The sequence below is a fragment of the Phoca vitulina genome, unplaced genomic scaffold (genome assembly GCF_004348235.1).
Source record: "Phoca vitulina isolate PV1807 unplaced genomic scaffold, GSC_HSeal_1.0 scaffold71, whole genome shotgun sequence".
NCBI classification, from domain to species: Eukaryota; Metazoa; Chordata; class Mammalia; order Carnivora; family Phocidae; genus Phoca; species Phoca vitulina.
Genome location: NW_022589774.1, coordinates 9,827,425 through 9,848,386, shown reverse-complemented (window position 1 = coordinate 9,848,386; position 20,962 = coordinate 9,827,425). Strand labels below are relative to the sequence as shown.

At 41.3% G+C, this 20,962-nt stretch overlaps 1 protein-coding gene across 1 annotated transcript in view; it reads right to left on the bottom strand.

Moving 5' to 3' along the window:
- The window catches only part of LAMC1 (laminin subunit gamma 1), a 123,716-nt gene extending 109,934 nt beyond the window's left edge, over positions 1–13,782 (bottom strand). Inside the window, exon 1 of the mRNA XM_032393216.1 lies at positions 12,903–13,782. Within this exon, the coding sequence (XP_032249107.1) occupies positions 12,903–13,317 (415 nt within the window). The 5' untranslated portion in view covers positions 13,318–13,782. The remainder of the gene's footprint in view (positions 1–12,902) is intronic.
- Between the last annotated feature and the right edge of the window lie 7,180 nt (positions 13,783–20,962).

Here is a 20,962-nt window from a genome sequence, read left to right as displayed (position 1 = left end):
TTCTATTTTGGGTTAGGGCTTAATCCTCTAAGCATTAAAAAAAAAAAAAAAAGGAACAAGTTCCAAATAAACCATCCCATTTGTAGGATGCAGAATGTCTGTATCTCAGAAATTGTCAGATGTTTCCTGGCAGATGTTTTAAGCCTGGAATCATCAATGGCCTTTCCAGTTCCATCTTTTGTTCCTCTGACAAGGTTACTGTGCTTCCTTGAGACTTCCTGTTTGAATAACCACACACTTGGGCGTTCAAAACTCCCATGTGTTCATTATTCACCATAAAAGGGACCTGAGGAAGTAACCAGGCAGTTGAACACAAAATAATGTATGAACAAAAACAGCTGTGTGTTAGCAGGATGGACAAAGAGACAGCAGGGATCTAGGCACTGCTGTGAATTTCAAAAACAAGGTCTATTTAGTCAGGCATGGTTAAAAGTCTGCTGATTCAGAGCATTAGTGACCCGTTTCATAATTTAAAGTCACTAGAGATGTGAATAAGTCTGTTTCCAGTTACTACTTCCAGAGTCTCAGCCCCACCCCCACCCTTCCCAACAATCTCCCTCTCGTGGGAACAAAGCTGCCTCTCCTTTCTCTCACAGAAAATGGCAATACCAATTCAAAATATTTCATGCAAAAAAATTAATACCTATTTTATTTCCCAAACCAAAAAGCAGATACCCACCCCCTCCCCAAGGGAGTTTCCTATAAAAACACAGGAAAGCAGAGATACAGGTACACAAAGGAAAACACAAACAGCAGCAGAGAAAACAAGCCTACATTCTCCAAACATCTGGAAAGTATGTTAATTTCCAGAATCAGTCCATCTTTTGGTACCCTGAATTCACCATCTGTGTCTTGTGCCAGGATATAAGAGCTTTAAAGTGGACGTAAGTTTAAAACCAAAACTTTTATTAGAATGGCCATAAAACTGAATGACCCCCAATTCCACCAGGAGTTGATGCTCACTTATTTCTTGGCATGTGGCAAGAATGCTGAAAACAGCAGCAAACAAACCAGCTTGAGCCTCTAAAGCAATCCTGATAAAGTAAACAAATTTTATTACAGCTGTATTACAGATGTTCCCAGAAACTTTCATAATCTAGTAGAGTTCTACAAATTTGGTTTTCAGCAGACTGTCTATCCCATGAACTTACCTAAAATATTTGCTATAAATTCAACTCTGTAGAGAGCCACTCTAAAAGTTACTCCTAGACACTCAACCCCACAGAACATGACCCTTTTTCCATGAAAGGCAATCATATGACCAAATCAATTGAAGTACACGATTGTTCTTTTGGTTTCCAACTGCCCTCTCCCCTCACATCCCCAGCCACCCACCCCCATCCAAGGAGGCTCATCTCTACCAGATCATGGTCTGGCATTAAAATGGCAATAATCTAAAAATTTGGTGACACCAAAACAACAGAGGTCAGCAGTCCTATCAGAATAAGGTCTGAGACAAGCAGGAGCCACTGGGGGAGGAACCACAGCACAGAGGTGCAGGTGGACAGACCAACTGCTAAACCAAGGCAACTACACCCTCACATGAAAATCCACATCTAGATTGAATCATTTTACATTGCCAAGTTACTCTCATTTATTCCTCAACAGTTCCTAATAGATCCTCAACAGTTCCTAACAGATCCCAACAGATCCTAACAGATCCTAATAAAAGGATCTCTGCTCTTGAGAACATCTGCGCAGACGGACCATTCTTCCCTCTAATCAGGATTTGTGTTGCCAGAGCCGGAAAATACCACTTCCCAGTCCTGCCAAAGAATAGAAAGCCCTTACAGCAAGAGCTGTTCAACTCAATGTCATCTAGATATCACCATCCCCTCTTCCAAGACGGTGAAGCTCTTCTCTTGGAAATAGAATCCTTTCATTCTCCTGGAAGAAAATTGATGGAAAAGCTTTGAGGAAAACGCTTACGCTTCTGTATTTTACCAACTGGCAAAAAAAGAGGGGGTGCGTTTTAAGCCCAACATTCAGCCCTCAAATGTAGCAATGGGTACCATCCCCCCCGACCACCCATAAGAAAGGAGCATACCTTTAAACACGATTAGTCACTAAGATGTGATGATGTAGCCACACAATGTGTGCTAAGCAGCTCTATAAAAAATGTAGAAAAGGTAAGACGGCGATTCAGTAATACTTAAAATGTAATCAGTCAACTCACACCTGTGAAGAAAACCCAATCCCAGAATCTCAAGTTCAAGAAGCAGGGGGTAGTCTGTAGCGAGGCAGCGGCACAACACGCAAAATCTAAGCCGGAACTATGACCTCTCCTTCAGCGATCAGGCAAAAAAAAACACAAATAAAAATTAGGTATCTAAGAATCCCCTGATTGAACCTTAGCTCAGCATGCTCTGGGGAAACTAAGGAGATGTAACTTAAATAAAGGACAGATACACAGAGAAGATACATGAACTAAATAGACAGAGATTTACAAATTACCACATACAGAAACCAAGGTGAAGGGAGTCACTTCTGAGCCTGAAAGAGATCTCCTAGGACTCCTAGGACCACAGTAGTTACATATCAATCAATCCATAAAAGGTTGATTAGACCTATTTAGTTGGCAAACTTGAACAACAAAAAAGCCACCATGCGGGGCGCCTGGGTGGCTCAGTTGGTTAAGCGTCTGCCTTCAGCTCAGGCCCAGATCTCAGGGTCCTGGGATCGAGTCCCACATCGGGCTCCCTGCTTAGCGGGAAGTCTGCTTCTCCCTCTGCCCTCCCCCCCCCCATACTCTCTCTCTCTCTCAAATAAATAAATAAAATCTTAAAAAAAAAAAAAGCCACCATGTAAGAGTTAGAATTTACTTGGAGCAGAATGGAAATGAAATCAAACTTGGGAGATGGACCTGGCAGCCTTATCTTTAAGGATGTCAGATAAAGTAAGCAACTGAACTAAATTCAACAGTTCTCAACAACCAGAAAAGAGTCATGGATAAGGCAGAAAGGAGATAAGGGGGCACTCCCCTGACCACCCTTCAGGAAATGGGGTATATGGTATACTTTTCCTATCAGTAGACACTGACAAAACCCAGGATCTCATTCAGAAATTCAATAAATTCCTTAGAAATTCCTAGAAGCATTAAGAGCTAAATATTATAAAACTATAGCATAAGTACCCCAAACCTAAAATTCTTCCATTGCCAACAATCCTCTGTTCTTCATAAAAAGTGCAAAGCCCTCTGTAAAAGCAGCGATCCCAATCCAGAGCCCCTCAAGCAGAGGTCTGTCAGAGAACCTACTTTCATTTCACCCCTCAATTAAAGATCTTTCTCTAGTTCTCTATCACTCATGGAGTCTGTTCTAACATGGTAGACTAGGAAGAGCAGAACCTATCCATGACAAGTCTAGATTCCAACCTGAAGTCAGAATGTCACTAGTGACCTCAGAGAAGTCACTAGTCACCTCACATGATTATTCCATAGGAGGTAACAACAGTTCTCAATTGTTTTTGAGGATTCAAAAAGGTAGGAAGGGGCATTCTCCATGAAAGGTGATTTACTTTCTTCTGTCCCCTAATTTTCAGGATCCTCGTCTTCTCAGAACCCATCATGCATGTCTTCATTACTCCATGGAAAGCAAACAATGCCTTCACCATTATCCAGTTACTTTTAGATCTTTAAACAACTCACCCTTCCTGCAAAGTCCTTCATTCCCATCCGCTATTTTTCTTCAAGACCCACAAAGCTCTTCCTGGCTAACTTCAATCTACACTCTTCAGTGTCCCAGAGTTTCAATTGAATTATTTTTACTATGCTTATATTCTCCCATTGATTCCCTCTGCGTGAATGTTTTTGTCTCATCTCCTCAAACACATTACAAATTACCTGAAGATAGAGTGTTTCAACATCTGTTGTTACCCACCCATCGCTTATTACAACAGCCCTAAATGAAGGATTTTCCCACCAGGGTCACCTTATTTACAGAACACCTTTGCCCACTAACTAGATTTACAATCCAATAAGCTCATCTCTTTTTGGTAGGTAGCTCTTTTCATTTACTTGGAAATACTTCACAAAATTTCATAAACTTCTCTAGGAAAGCCACACAATTCAAGCTTCAGACTTACTATTCTGAAAGGCTCAATGAGAGGAAGCCATTACTCAGAACATGTCAAACGAAAGAAGATGGGGTCTTCACACTATAAGTAATTTATGGAACATTTAGATTTCACCACAGAAATTAAATAATAAGTTATATAAAAACCAGGTATTGTAACCAAATCACAACCACGTAGACATTCTTAGAGGATTCTCTAAACCTGCAGCAAAACCCGCAAACCTATGATTTTACCACTTGAAACCACAAAAGCATCAACCAAAACCACTACCTGCTTAAAGGTACGTGAGAAGAGCAAAGACACCTGGGTGCTCTTCCCACACCATTCCCCACACTTCTCTTCCTGAGACTTTCCATGAAGCTCACCTGAATGCTTTCCTGAAAGCATTCTGCAGGTACTTCAATTAAAACCATCTGTCCACTCACCCAAGAAACATCTGTTAACACCTATTATTGCTAGCGACTGCTGGTAGAGAATAGAAAGACAGTACGAGAAACAGATCTTAGATGATTAAGCCTCAGATTTCGTGCACTACCATTTCAAGCCAAAATCATACCAGAAACAAACAAAACCACCAGTATATTATTTTGTATAACTGACTGAAAAGTTTAATTTTTTTTTAATTTGAGGAATAATTTACACACAATGAAGTACAAAAATATCAAATATACAGCTCCGAACTTGTACATATCTATACATCTATGTAACCTCCCCCCAAATCAAGACATAGAACATAAAGTCAGAACTATATAGGAGCTAAAAGACTGGCCATTAACCTTATCTCTGAGAACACTGACAGGCGCCTCCTCTGTAGTCACTGTCATGGAGAATCAGTTTGGTTAGCAGAAACCTTCACGTACTCTGTGATTTATCATCACAAAACAAAATTCACTGAGTCCATAACTCTACATAAGACCATTTCCATTTTTTATTTTAAGAATTTAAAAAAAAAAATGTGAAGGAGGCTGATTCTCGATCAATATTTCCAAGAACTTTCAAAACAAAAAGATAACAAAAATCCAAAGAAGAGGGTATAACAAAAATTCCATGTTGCCTTCCATATAACAGGAAGCGGCCACACAGTTGGAAACAAAGAGTAAAAGAAGGGAGCCCAGGGAATATAACTCCAAAAGTTTTAAAAGAAATCATGTAAATCCCCTAATTCATCTCCCAGCCTTGCCACAGGGTTCTCCTCCCACAAGAGATCTGAGAGCCCCATTGTCTGAGAAAGAGATAAGTCTGCTTTATTTTAATTCATGAATATGTAGCTTCATAGGGCACCAGGCTGACTGGGCCCAGTTATTTTAGGATGGCCTCCTGGAAGAGCCCATGGAAAGAAAAGCAGATGTACTTAATTAGTGTCCCCACAGTCTGGCACAATACTCTAAAACCTCAGAGACATTTCTATAAATGAGTTTTCTGGTAACCACTTTTAGCAAGCTATCAATTTTAGGCACTAATGAGCAAACATCTAACTTTTATCATTTTATAAGAAAAGAGATGCTTGCAAATCCTAGCAAGGCCCTCTTACAAATCTAAAAGCAAGCAACTTAAGCAAGACAATAGAACCAGCACACAGTCATCTTGGAACTTTACCCTTTGAAACTGACAATTTAAGATAAGGGACAGATTAATCCCTTATTTTTAAAAATGTTCTCAGGAATTTGGGGTAGTAAAAATAAATAAACAGCTCTGCTCTGAGCTTTGACACTTTTCCCTGAACCTCAAACAGAACAGTGGTAGAGCTGTCAATTAGGTACAGCTGGAAACAAGGAACAAGTAAGGAAGCATCTGTTGGTTCTGCACCCGTTAACTCTAGACAAGTAAGTGATGACCGTCCATCTGCCTGACGACTATAACGTGGTTCTTTGCTAGCCCGCAGGGAAGAGGGAAGGGTCCCTCACTATGCCTGTCTTCTAATTGTACCCCAATGAATCAAATAAACTAAAAATGATGCCACACACATAGGCAGATATGTCATTGTAACTTTTCCCCACAACTGCCCTTTAAGATATCCTTGAAGGGGGTATTTTAACAATGGACATGAGTGCAGGTCCATTTCTAAAGAAAACACACACGATATTAACATTAAATTTTCAGAAATACATATTCACTATGAGATTCAAATCTGAGAAGATAGCTTACTCATATAATTTATCTAGATGACTTCAAATCACATAAAAGTCTAGTTTTTACCCAAAAAAGGACACGCACAGATCTTTCAATTCCATGTCAGTTACATCTAACTCAGAACTTTTTTTAAAAACTATAGAAATAAAAAAACCATGTACCATGTTTAATATTAGCTATTACAGTGGCATATGTCTCAAGAAAATAGAGAGATGACACTGATAAAAATAAACACAAACTCCACAGTATTGCTGAGGAGAATGTAAAGTAACAGGCGATGTCTGGGGACTCCTTATAATTCAGGCATTCATGTATTCACTCACTCTACATACATTTATGGAACACTACGCCAGACACATTGCTAAGCACTGGAGATACAAAGACTCTAGCCTCCATCAAAATGATAAGTGAATGCTCTCTGTGCTCACACCTTTCACTTACAACTTATTATATAACACTGAATGCACTGGTCTAGGGCGGAAGTCACAAAATGTGCACTGTAGAGGCCCAGACAGTAAATATTTCAGCCTTTGAGGGTCAAGACATACAGTATCTGTTGCAGTAACTCAATCCCTTTATAGCACAGAAGCAGCCATAGACAATAGGCTCATAAATGAAACTCATTGTGTTCCAATGGAACTTTATGGATACCAAAATTTGAATTTCATATGATTTTCATATGTCACAAAATTTCACTCTTGATTGTTGAATGAAAAATGTAAAAACATTTGCACAGTGCATACAAAAAGAGGTGGCAACCCTGGGCTGATTTGGCCAGTAGGCTATAATCTGCCTACATCCCAGTCTAGAGATACAGGTCTCCACATTTAGGCCACAAGTTCCATGAGGTCAGGGCAATGTCCTATGAATCACTATGCATCCAGGAATTAATATGGTGCTGAGGAATGGCAAGCAATTAACTAATGTTGGTTATACTGAACTGAATTAAAAGACTTAAGTCCCTGACTCTGTCTTCAAAGACTTCATGGTCAAGAAGTGGTAACAGACAAATCAAGAAACATGTATCACTGATAAGTGCTGTGGTAGATACCTACAGGGTGGTGTGAGTGGGACACCTAATCCATGCCTGGGAGAAGGATGAAAAGGGTAGAAGACAGAGAAACTGGGGAAGAATTCCTGAAGGTGGTGACACCTAGGAGAAGAGTTCCAAACCAGAGAAGCAGCCCTTTGAGCATATAAGATGACAAGAGATAAACCTAGAGGTTAAAACAACAGTCCAGATACTAAAGTGCCTTGTATATCATGCCAAGGAGTCTGGACTTTATCCTAAAGGTTTGAGGAACCACTGAAGAATTTTAGCTGGGAAATGCTATCATCAGATTTGCATTTTAGAACCATTACTCAGTCCAAAGTGTGGCTGCTTGATCAGAAGGGGCAAAATGGCGGCAGAAAGACCACCAAGTAGTTAGAAAGCTGTTGCAGTAATTCAAGTGAAATTCAATGGAAAGCTAAAATAAGGTAGAGATAAAGGTGAGGATTCAAGAGACACAGTGGCTGGATATGGGAGGTAAGAGTGGTATCTTGGACAGATTGTAGTAAGGATGGGTGGGAAAGAAAGGGGTGGAGTTACAGTTGTCTAGAACTGACCTGCCTCCAGCAGTGGATCCTATCTGCTCTCCACACAGAGTAATCTTACTGATGAGAGCCTATCAAGCCTGGTTATCTTTTATGAGAGACTTGGCAAAAAACTGGTCTAGAGCCTTAGGATTAACCAGTAGTGCATTCATTGAGATAGGACTTTGAGTTGGGTAAGACAGTGAAGAATGAATATAGTTTTGGACATGGCCTTTGGACACCCCAAACTGACCATGGCCAATAAGTCTTTAGGACTGGAGTAAGAGCTGGCCTAGAGATACAAGTTTAGAATTTATTAATTTGCAAACAGTAAATAACGCCTTGAGACTAAGAGGAATTCACTCAAGGAAAGTGAGTCCCATGAAAAAGAAAGGAATCCAAAATTATAAGTGAAAAAGAACAGAGGGAAAAGGAGGAAAACCAAGGGAGTCTGATATCTCTAAATGAGTGTGTACCTGAACTTGTATTTTAAAGCTGGCCTGGAATAAACTAGTCACTCTTTTGAAAGATCTGTTAAAGAAGCAAAGAGTTGCAGGGGTTAGTGCAATAGACTAAGGAGTCAAAAACCTACCTCCACTGTGACTTTTGGCAAATCACCACCTCAGGATCCTCATCTTTGCTTTCACTGAGTTGTGGAAGTCTAATCAGTGATAAACTGAAAGTTTCATAAAGTGTAAAATATTATAAAAGCACTGATTTATCATCATCATTACGACAGAGTACGAAAATTCCATCTAAGAGTGTAAACTTCTGAAGACACGACCTTCAATCCTGTATACCTATCAGGTACTGTACTATGTATTTAGTAGGTATTTAAAAAATGTTTGCAGAATATTTGGTAGTAACATGAGAATGTATGCATGGGGGGGAAGGAGCACATAGTAAAAGGCATATCCAACTTCCTAAAAGGATTTAGAACTGAAATAGTCAAACCAACCCTCAACTGTGGCCAGTGAGAAAATAATGGGGGGGGGGGGGGGGTGCTTATAGTCCCAACTTCTCTCCTAATGCGTAAATTGTTTCTCTGAATGCTTTAGAAACATGGAGAAGGTATTTACAGAAAAAGCCATGAATTGTAGAAAAGGAAAACAGCCAACAGCAACTTTATAAAACTGTGTTCAACTACCGCTGGCCATTAAAGAAGAGCTCCCTAACTTCTCAAGTTGAAACCTGCAACATGTAAATCAGTCCTTTGTGAGACAAACTAAAATAGTGTCCCCTCGGGGTGTGCAAATACCACAGTGAAGTCACCAGAGTGAACTATTCCCTGACACAGTCAGAACCTACCTTGCAAAGACTGTCCTGGGGAAAAAAATTGCTGTTTGTTTCATTTTAAATATACACTGAAAGGAACAGAATAAAATGCAGTATCCTTACATACCAATTATTCTATTGAGACACACAAAAAGGATATACCTAAAAAGCATCATTTAATCACTGTTCCAAAAGCTTATAGAAGCAGGTTGGAAACAAATCTGGTCTTGGTGTAAATTTTAGGAGTTCCATAAACTTTGATTGAGTTGGTTTATAAGCAGTTTCTTCCTTAATCTAATTGTTTTCAGAAAGGGGGAGAGCTACCTTCCTCTAGATTCAGACCCAGCCTGCCAAGTTTCCATCCGCAATGACTATCAAGTTAATTAAAAAGGCTGTTTAATAAAAGTCAAATCCTCAGCTACAATCCTACTATCAACTATCCCACTGATACTAATAAAACTTATTATGATTTATTATATAACATAAAAGCCAAACTTTTAAACAGCAGATGAATAATCCATACAGAAGTTAGGAAAGATCCAGAAGTTGAATGCAAAATAAGACTTCTTTTTAGAACAGGGTGCCTGGCTGAGATTTCTCTCCACAACAGACAGAAAATGCAATTCTTGTTCCCACAGCAACTTGAACTGATTATATCTGAGGATACACTGCACCCTGGATTACTGTATATGGTGCTTAAGACATGGCTGCTTTCAGAATCCACACTGATTTTCCTGGCTTCTGTACAAGTGATGATAATGGTACAATGATCTAATTTGTCCTTGCCATCAGTTAAAATCTGCCTTATCGACCACACCCCCCCAAATGGTAGCAGTTAAAACAATAACATAATTTTATATATACATGTGTATGCATGAAAAGTTTCTGGAAGGCTGCATGAGAAATTGTGAATGGTGGTCTCTTCCAACTTAGCAACTGAAGAGGAAGAGATTCCCTAGTCATTATATGTAACTGTTTTAATTCACCATGTCATGTTTTATTTTTACAGTAAAAAAATGACCTACGATTAATCCAAAACATGTATGTTTCTTGTAACGACGTAAGTGCAGTCTGACTTTGCTTATTTTAAAGTTTACTGCGTTTAAAGTTCAACATCAAAAGGGAGGGGAGAAAAGTGTTGGCTAGCCCTGCTTCTTTCACACTGTTCTCTTGGGAGTTTCACAGGCTCTGTAAGGGCAAAGCACAATATGCATCACTTGCTTAAGGGTATGTGAAATTTGAACTGGATGGGAGATTTAATAGATGCACAAACAGTCATGGTACTTGAATTCATGGGAAACAGTGAGCTAGAGCCCATGGAGTAACTGATGTTAGGAACTGAATATGCTGAACATCAAAACACACAATGATACATAAAGCCCTGCCTATACGTTCTAGATCATAACTTCCATGTATACATACATCCTTGTCATTAAAAAAGAGGCGGGGGGGGGGAGAAAGAGAGAGAGGGAGAGAGAGATTGAGACATCACCCCCACAACACACAAATCTCCCTCCCCTTTTCCACCTTTTCAACCACACACAAATTGCTCTGGGACATCATTTAGGATCCAAGAAAAAGTACAGTAAGTTCTAGTCAGGCTTTTAGAAACTGTCTATCTTAAAAGTCTCAAGTAAATGTTTTCACAGTTAATCACAATACTCATATGGAAACTATTTTAAATAACTTTTTTTAAACCCATAGTTTTATGAACTTCATTTACCACGAATATTACCAAAAACTGAAGAAGACTTTTTCAGCAAAAACAAGTCCAAGCATACAACATTTTTAGGGTACAAAGTCATGTAAGAGTCCTAAGTAGATGGCCTCTGAGATTTCTTTTGACCTTTAAATGACCATGACCCAAAATTAATGTATCTGCTCCCCAACAGTAACAACCTAACTTGACTGTTACTGTCTTATCTTTTACCTTTGTAACAGAGAAATAATCTTTGAGTAATCTACCTACCTCTGCAATCACCTGAAATAACCTTTTGCTACACAGTGCCCACAGCAGAAAACTCAGAAGGCCAAGATTGACAGCCTGACCTTTACCTAAATAACAGATTCGTATTCTGAAATTTTCAGTTGAATCTCAGGCACTTTGAGACATCGAGCAAATGCTTTCACTTTGAAATTTTTAGTATTTGAAAATAGATTAAGTAAAACTTGGTGGGCATTCCAAATTCAACACAGAAACTTTAATAAGTCAAAGTTTCCACAAAAATAATTGGATATAAATTTCAAAAATAATTTTGGCCAAGTTTAAAAATATAACACCTAAGAGCATATAGCTGTCTAGAGTTAAAGAATATTCCCATGATGTCTTAGAAGACCCTAGGTCTCTTGCTGTGTCTTAGAAAGGCACCTGTTCCAACATACTGTTGGTTCTAGGCATTTGCAACACCTTTAAAACACTGAAGTACAGTTTACTTCTTCCATCTCTGAAAAACAGGGGCCCCAGAGTTTCACTTTATGAACTTATTTTCCAAAAGTTCATCTTCCTAATAACTTGTCTAGAAATAAAATGGTATTACAAAGGTGCTGAACACTGCTTTTCGAAAACTTACTCCACCCACAGTAATTTAACTGCTTTTCAAGTTACTTTTGGTAAGTTATATTCTTTCTCTGGAATCTTGACACTTACATAGAGTCTAATGTGCCAGAGAGCAGTGGAAAGAAAAATGCAAAACCATGACCAAAAGAACTATTTGCCTATAAAACATTCCTTTCAAAGACCCTCAAATAATATTAGCCTTATAGGATGATCTGGCTTTGACCAAAGAATGGCTTGGGCCCTATGTTCTCTCTGGAAGTTCATTACTACCAGCTACCAGGAAAATCAATTATTTCAATGCAATGGGGACTGCGGCTCTACAAATCAGATGCCAGTTTCTCACACATATTTTACTCTGTTAAACACAATAATGAATTATTCTGCTTGTTTATATAGTTCAGTGATGAAGAAAAACTTACTTAGACCAAACATGATTTTTTTACCTTAGGATAAAATGTCCATCCTCATCTACCACCCAGCAAAAAAGTTTTCTATACATCCTTTTCCTGATTTCTAAAAGGTCATTCATACATGTTGCTACACTTGTTTTGAATCAAAGTAAAAGGAAAGACAGTAAGGAGAGCCTTTATACCCAGGGACCAAACTGTGGCCAGAAATTACAGTGAGTGCACACTTTCTTTTGTTTTCTCTGTTCCAGGAGTAGCAGTGAAATAGTTTTGTGGCCCTTAATTACCGCTAAACAACTCTAAAGAACAATAACTTTAAAAGCGAATTTCTATTTTAGTTACACATAGGCCATACCGGTAGTAAAAGCATTTGCTACTCTCAAATTCCCTTCACTAGAGACCCTTTGCTCTCTAGCTTATTCAATAGAGCAAACAGCAATCACGCTCAATCCTGGAGAGAGAGGCATTTAAACAAGATAAAAGTGCTGAAGGTGGACGTTCCTATCTCTGATCCAAGAACGCTCCGTGATGGCCCTGCGAGGAGGGAGAAAAGCGAGACTACGGGTTTCTGATTAACGCTTCCGAAAAAAAGGGACAAAAACAGCCCAAATGGCGAATTATCAAGGAAGCGAAAATCTGGTTAAATTAGAAAGAACAGAAAAGCAAACGAAGATGCTAGCGCGAGGCATCCTGGCCCTCAGCGGAATGTTAAGTGCTAGATCTAGTTTAGAAGTTGGAAAGGGGAGTATCTGTGTGGCCCATGCTGGGGAGCAGAGAGCCGGCATGCGGCTGTTTGGGCCCCGCAGGCTGGGCCAGGAGGTGAAGATGGCCAGGGAGCTGGGCTGCTGCCGAGCAGCAGCAGGAACAGGGCTGTCACCGCTTACCCAGGTGCAGCGTGAGGTTGATGGAGTTGGGGTACTGCACCCCGGCCAGCATGGTCTGGCTTTGCCACCAGGTGGTGTCGGCCTGGTTGTTGTAGTCGGTCAAGAAAGCTGCCCCGTGCTGCAGGTGGGGCTGCCCGGCGTCGCACAGGTGACAGGACTTGGTGACCCCGGTCACCCCGGTCTGCACACAGTACTCCTCGGGCGGAGCCCCGCACGTGTTGGTGGCCACCACGGTCACGTTGAAGGCGGCGTTGACGAACTCGGGCATGCAGCGCTGCGACCGCCCGCCCTCGTCCGTGCACTCGTCCATGGCTGCCCGGGAGCAGCCGGCCGCAGCGGCCGCCAGCACCGCCAACACCGGCCAGAGCTGCCCCCGGGGCCGCAGCGCCGGCGCGGCCGGCTCGCTGCCCTTCATCCCGCCGCCTGCGCGCTGGGCCACGGCGAAGGCAAGGGCGCGGGCGCGTTCCTCTCGCCCAGCGGTGTCCCGGGGAGGCCGCTCTGCGGGCTGAGCCTCGGGGCCCAGGGGCCGGACTCTCGGGGCGGGTGGTGGCGGCGGCTCGTACTGGAGAGACGGGCCAGTGGGCGCCGCTGGCGACGACCGCGCGGCTCGGTGACCACTGCCCGGCTCGCCGCCTCCGCGCCTCCCTCACCCACCCGCGACACAGCCCGCACTCGGCGCCGACCCCCGACTTCCGAGCGCGGGCCCGAGAGCGCGCCCCCGGGGAGGAAGGAGCAGGGGGTGGGGTCGGCAGAGTGGGGTGGGGTCTGGCGGAGGAGAAAGCCCAACCCCGGCCTCCTCTCAACAGCTCCCGCGGCCCCCGTAGCTGCTCCCCCGCCCTCCTCGCGCCGTGGACTGAGCGTCCGCCCGGGCGACTCGCGGCGGCGGCGGCGGCGGCGGGGGCGGCGGCATCTCGCGCTCGGGCCCGCGGCGCGGGATCGGCGGGGGAGGGGCCTTGAGGGGCGCGAGGGGTGGGCGGGGAGTGAGGGAAGGGGTGGGGGATCGGGGAATGGGAGGGGGAAGAGAGAGGCGGAGGGAGAGCGGGGGAAGGAGGGGCGGCGGGGCGGTGCATGACGGGAGGGAAGGGGAGGCTGAGGAGAGCCCGCGCCCTGGGGGAGTTGGACGCCGGGGTCCCCTAGCTCCGCGTCTCCGGAGGACTCCGGTTGGGGGAAGGGGTAATGGAGGGAGCCTTAAAGGGGCGACGCTGGGTCGGTGAGGTCACTTGGAATCGGCCTTTGGGCCCCGCGCCAACCCGGGGCCGCGGCAACGCGGATCTCCGCCCCACCAGGTGTCGGTCGTTGCGTCCAGCCGGCCGCGCCCTGCGGCCGGGACCCGAGGGACCGGACGCTGGGAGCTGCGCGCAGGCTCCTCGCCCCCGCGGGCCGCCCCGGGAATGCCCCCTGCTGCGCGGGGCGGGGCTCTAGCCTTTTCCAAGGAGAGGTCCCGGGGTGTCCGGGGACCTACACGGTCCCCGGAGAATTAAGGGCCTTGGTCTCAGCATCAAAATGAATTTTCTGAAGCAATTTCCTGCCTCTAAAGTGTAACCCATCCTTTAACAGGGGCAGAGAAGGAAGTGAAAGGGCTGGGAATGGAATGACATTTTTCCCCTGGGTAGGCAGACCCACTGCGAAATTCTTCCACTGTGTTGTTTATGTTCCCCATCTTGCCTTTAAAAGACTCGAAATTATCTAGATCTGACATCCTCCTTTTCGGGCCTGCTGAGTCACGGAATATTCTCCGTGCCAGAATGACTCAGTTCACAGAACCTGAGCCAGAAGATCATGAGTTTTAGTCCCAGATCAGAACCTGGGCACTTACCCAGTGCTGATACGACAAGCAAGGACCGGGAAAGGAGGGTGCCGTAAAAGTGGACGGCCGGGGTGGTGGCTTTTAAACGTTTGGAGTCCCCAGGCAAAGTGGATGCAACTAGTGGATGCTCATGAGACAGATTTTTTTTTAACTTTTCCAGATCTTAATAGTAAAGTGAGAATAATAAATATATGCCCCCCACCCCCCCCGCTCGAAAAAAGCCCAACCCCCCCAAAAGAAACAACCCCAAACTACGTTTGGATTCAGTAGCTCCGTTAAGAGAGTGGGGATCTGAAATAATGAAGTAAGTAAATGTTAGATTACTATGGTTGGGGTCAGTGTTAACTCCAAGAGTACTTTAAGGATAATGGTCTGGTTGGGGGGGGGGTGTCTTGCCAAAATGCTGAGTTTGCTTAGCAGGCACATGGATCACTTGTATTGTTCATTTATTTGATGAGCTGGGTGAAGGTGATGCATGACTGAAAGTCTCTTAACTCCTCATCCTTTGGCACCTCCGCTTTGGAAGAAGAAACTTGTGGGACTGTGGGTAACAGTATTTTAATCCTTTCATATTCGAGTTGAAGCAAAATAAATACATTCATTTATACCTAAAGAGGATGATATTCTCTCTTTCATTGTACTTGAGAACAAAGACATATAGGACGAAGATAAGAATGTTAGTTGTAACGGTATTTCTAATAAATATATTTAAGTAAATACATTAATGCATTTGCCCTTAGAAATTTTCAATATTTTATTAGATATTGGCAAACAAAACAGTGGGGGTCCTTTTGTTTTCTACCAGGTTAAAACAGATTAAGGTAAGGAAATACCCAAGTTTGCAAAATCAAAATAAATGTTTGCTGTCGCTGCTCCCTTTTGGATTCTAATATCCAAGGGTAACTTTATTACTTCTGCCCCAAAATTTCATTACCAGAACCTCATCTGATATTTGTAAAGCCCATAAAGAGACTTTGAATTAATTTCTAAATTCTATTGCTCATGGGAATGTGACAAGGAAATATCTATTTTGGAGAGAGGTAAAATGTAACTGGGCCTAGGCCGGGGGGCTTGGTAAAAAAAAATTAAAACAACAACAACTTTGCTCCATTGTTTGAATTCTGATTCAAACAAAACAAAGGTTAAAATAAAAATTTTAAGACAATTTGGAAAATTTAAATGCTAATTAGATATTTTGTGATAACAAATTAAGTATTTTAGGTACCTGAAGATTTTACTGTTTACTAAATAGACTTGGTTTTTTTTTTTAAAGTGAATGTGTGAGATTTTTTTTTTTTTTAAGGTTTCCCTGTGGGGGGTTTTTTGGGGGGGGGGGGCGGGTGCAAAGGGAGAGGGAGAGAGTATCCTAAGCAGGCTCCAGGTCCATCAGGGAGCACAACGTGGGGCTCGATCTCACAACCCTGAGATCATGACCTGACCTGAGCAGAAATGAAGAGCTTAACCGACTGAGCCACCCAGGCACCCCGAGGTTACCCTGTTTTTTAAAAAAAAATTCTGCGCCTTTTAATAATACATGTTCTAGGGGCGCCTGGGTGGCTCAGTTGGTTAAGCGACTGCCTTCGGCTCAGGTCATGATCCTGGAGTCCCTGGATCGAGTCCCGCATCGGGCTCCCTGCTCTGCAGGGAGTCTGCTTCTCCCTCTGACCCTACCCCCCTCTCAGGTGCTCTCTCTCATTCTCTCTCTCTCAAATAAATAAATAAAATCTTAAAAAAAAAATAATACATGTTCTAAACTGCTTACAAACTACATTATCTAGTAAACAGATGTAGTGTTCAGAAGAAAAATGTGAAGGTATGGGAGAAATGGTTTCAGATCCCCTAAAAAATATTAGTGCCCAACCCCCAGGGTCTCTATGCAGCAAGAAATGTAGAATGAGAGGATATAGTTGTTTATTATACAGACAAAAGAATTCCAAAATTTTAAAAATCCCACTTAGAATTCCAGAGAAAAGAGATTTCCCCCTATCAGGATCTATCTAAACAATTTCAAGGACGGATGCTGATTTCCCTGGCTTGGGTCACCTGCAAATCCCTGGGCATACCCACCCCTAGCCAGTTGAATAAAGTAACGGCGCTAAAGCAGCCCAACAGAAAGCCATGGAATTTGGGAAAAGCAGTTCATCAAGGAAAGCGATTGCCGTTGCCAGAAGGGGGCAGGTTACAAGGTAGAAAAATACAACAGATGTCTACTACATCCAAATTGAGAATGTGTGATTTGGTTAGAAAAACAACTTAAAGGGTTATAGTGACCTTTTAACATCGAAACTTTGCCCTTTTAAAAAATCTTCTGTAATTACCAATGTGTCCATTTTCCCATTTCTTAGTTTTTGCTGACTTCACTTCCCTGTATTTTTCCCAAGCCTAAGCACCACTATACTCTAGGCTTTATCTTTTATATTTAGAATGCAACCTAAAGATAACAGTTACTACTAATATAATGATGTTAGCCTATATTTACCTTCTGTCTTATGCTTTTCAAAATGTAATAACTCTGAAGCAGGGGATATTAACTTGTCGAGTTGAAGAAACTAAGACTCAAAGAGATTAAGTAATCTCTAGCAAGCAGCAAGATCAAGACTGGAGCCTGCACTTTCTGGTTCCCTATCCAGTGCTGTTTCCTTTTCTGTTGTGTAAAGGTCACCGTCAAGTGTAAAGGAAGAGCTACCTCGAACTTTCAAGGTTTTTAGGTTATCAAATGGGAATTCTAAATTAGATGAAAATTAATGTGATACTGGAAGAAAATTAACAATATCCCTCTTCAGAGTTACACTAACTACACACAATCCTTTGTGTTAGGTTTATAGATCCTTTCTGGATCCTTGGTACAAGTCCAAGCATAACAAGATAAGGTATCTTTTGTGGCCATGCTCAGGTAAAGACAGGATTCCTCATGTATGAGGTAAAACCCTTCCTTCCCACCCACCAACATGTACTTGATTTAAACCATCTTTATATTGTGATGCTGGTTTAAAAAGGAAGAGGAAAGGACACATATCATAATTCATAAAATTTAAATTCGAACTTTATTACAAAAACAATAAAAAAGGAAATATTTCCCAAAATGAGGAGCAAAGCCCAACCCCTCCCCAACCCCAAAATCTTCCCATCAAAGGAACAAAGAACTTCACATCTCAAAAATTTTACTGTTCTACTAACCAGATGTGGACTACATCTCACCATAGAGAACAGAGAGATAAATAATCTTTTACATGCAGATGACATGGTTTTATTATGGGAATTCAGAATATCCTCAATAAGTTGTTGACCCTGACTGGTTAAATACTGTCAGAAAAGGTACAGCATTGACTGTAGTTAACAATATTGTATCACATATTTGAAAGTTGCTAGGAGAGTAGGTCTTAAAAGTGCTCATCACAAGGAAAAAAAAGTTAGCTATGAATGGTGATGGATGTTAGATTTATTGTGGTGACCATTTTGCAGTATATACAAATATCAAATCATTACATTGTACACCTGAAACTAATATAATATGTCAATTATATCGCAATTTTAAAAAATCAACTCTAGGGGCGCCTGGGTGGCTCAGTCGTTAAGCGTCTGCCTTGGGATCAGGTCATGATCCCAGGGTCCTGGAATCGAGCCCCGCATCGGGCTCCCTGCTCAGTGGGAAGCCTGCTTCTCCCTCTCCCACTCCCCCTGCTTGTGTTCCCTCTCTCGCTGTCTCTCTCTCTGTCAAATAAATAAATAAAATCTTTAAAAAAAAAAAAAAAAATCAACTCTAAAAGAAAAAGAAAGGATATTTCATTCAAAACTAAAGTTAATAAATACTATTAGTACTAGTTTTCTCCCAACATTTGATTGCCTTATAGTTCATTACCTTATTCAACTACTTAGATATATATTGCAATAGGGTTTTTTTTTTTTTTTTGAGGATGTGCCTGAAAATTATATTGTTTAAAATTAGAAGTTTACACCTTTTTGAGCAAGATTTTTTTAAAGATTTTATTTATTTGTCAGAGAGAAAGAACACAAGCAGGGGGAGTGGCAGGCAGAGGGAGAAGCAGGCTCCCTGCTGAGCAAGGAGTCTGATGCAGGACCTGATCCCAGGACTCTGGGATCATGACCTGAGCTGAAGGCAGATACTTAACGACTGAGCCACCCAGGCCTCTGGAGCAATATTTTTGGGGAGGCTGTTATAATACAGCTTTACAATTTTTTCTGGCTGTAATTGTTGTGGTCCTGGCCCAGAACTCAAGGGCCTCCATCTCCAGTTTATATATGTATTTGGACAAATGATAAATTAATTTTCCTCCCACACAAATTTTATTTATCATAAAAATGCAAATTTTATTTATCATACCAAATTTTAATTTTTTTTTAACTTTTCCAGATCTTATCAAATTTTAATTTGGTATGATAAATTAAAAGCAAGATTTTTTAAAAATTCACTCATAATTCTGCTGTGCTAAAGTGACTGTCATCTATCAGAATTCCCTCTCCTAGCCCCTGTCATTCTACTGTTCTAATAGACATCCTTTATTGAAGTACAATCTACATATCAAGAACAATGCACAAATTCCAAGGACTCATATCACAAAGTGCAAACACTTCTGTAATTACTGCTCAGGTCCAGAAACAGAATATTGCCCTAGCCCAAAAGCCCTATCGTGTCTCTTGACAATCAGGACCCCTCCCTTCTCCCCATATGTGACATCTATCCTTACTTCTGTCTCCCACAGATTAGATTAGTTTTGCTCATTTTTGAATGCTATTTAAATGAAATCACACAACTTGTATTTTGTGTGTGGGTGGCTTCTTTTGATTAATATTATGTTTTTGATATGCATCTGTATTGATATAGTTCAAAATAATAATTCAAAAGTAGCAATAGTTCATTGTTTTTCTTTATTGCATGATATTCTATTGTATAAATAAACTATGCTTGTTTATTCATTCTACTGTTGGTGGACATTTCAGTCATTTCCAGTTTCCGCTATTATGAACAATATTACTTGTTACTACCAAAATTCTTACTTGTCCTATGGAAATATATATAAATATGTATACACACACATTTAAGGGTATCTAGTAGGAATGGAATTGCTGAGTCATAGGGGTAGGCATATTCAAATTTGGTAGATACTCCCAAACTGTTCTCCAAACTAGTTGAACCAATATTCTCTCCTACCAACTGTGTATGAGAGTTGCGGTTACATCACTTCCTCACAAAAACACTTGGTATTGTCAACATTTTTAATCTTCACCATCCTAGGCTAACATTGTCATGGTATTGGTGCTGAACTCCGGGGCCTCTCACTCCAGTGTGTATGTACATGTGTGTGTATTATATGTGTATATATTATATATAAATAAATGATAAATTGCTTGTGTCACTGAATGTGTAGTATTGAATTGTGGCTTTATTTTCTAATTCCTTAATTACTAATTAGACTGACATCCTTTTCATATTTTTTTAACCATTTGGGAATCCTTTTTTGTGCCTTTTCACTTTTTTTGCTCATTTTTCTTTGAGTTGACTTTTTCTTAATCATATGTACGTATTCTTTATACATTTTGGACATAGGCCCCTTTTCTTGTTCTATGTATTGCAAATATCTTCTTTCACCTTGCTTTGTCTTTTCCTTCTTTAATAGTGTCTCTCGTTTTTTAAACTTTAATTTATGGAAAAATTCAAACATAAAAGTGGAGAGAAATATGCAATAAAACTCCAGTTTCAAAAAAAAGATTCATAGCCAATTTTGTTTCAGCTATGCTTTCATATTTCTCCTCCACCTCACTCCCTCCCATCACCACTTAATTATTTTGAAGCAAAATCACAGATATTATACCATTTCATTTAATGGTACCCTTTGATGAAAGAAATTCCTCATTTAAATGTAATCTAATTTTGAACTTTAAGACTAGTGCTATTTCTATTCTTATTTAAAATCTTTAAGGTTGGGGCACCTGGGTGGCTCAGTCGTTAAGTGTCTGCCTTCTGCTCAGGTCATGATCTCAGGGTCCTGGGATCAAGTCCCTCATCGGACTCCCTGCTCAGTGGGAAGCCTGCTTCTCCCTCTCCCGCTCCCCCTGCTTGTGTTCCCTCTCTTGCTGTGTCTCTCTCTGTCAAATAAATAAATAAAATCTTAAAAAAAAAATCTTTAAGGTTATTAACATATCTTCTTGTGCTATGATTTGGAAATTTTGTTTTATCTTTCACATTTAAATTTTTAATTCACCTAGAATTGATTCTTGTGTATGGTATGAGGTA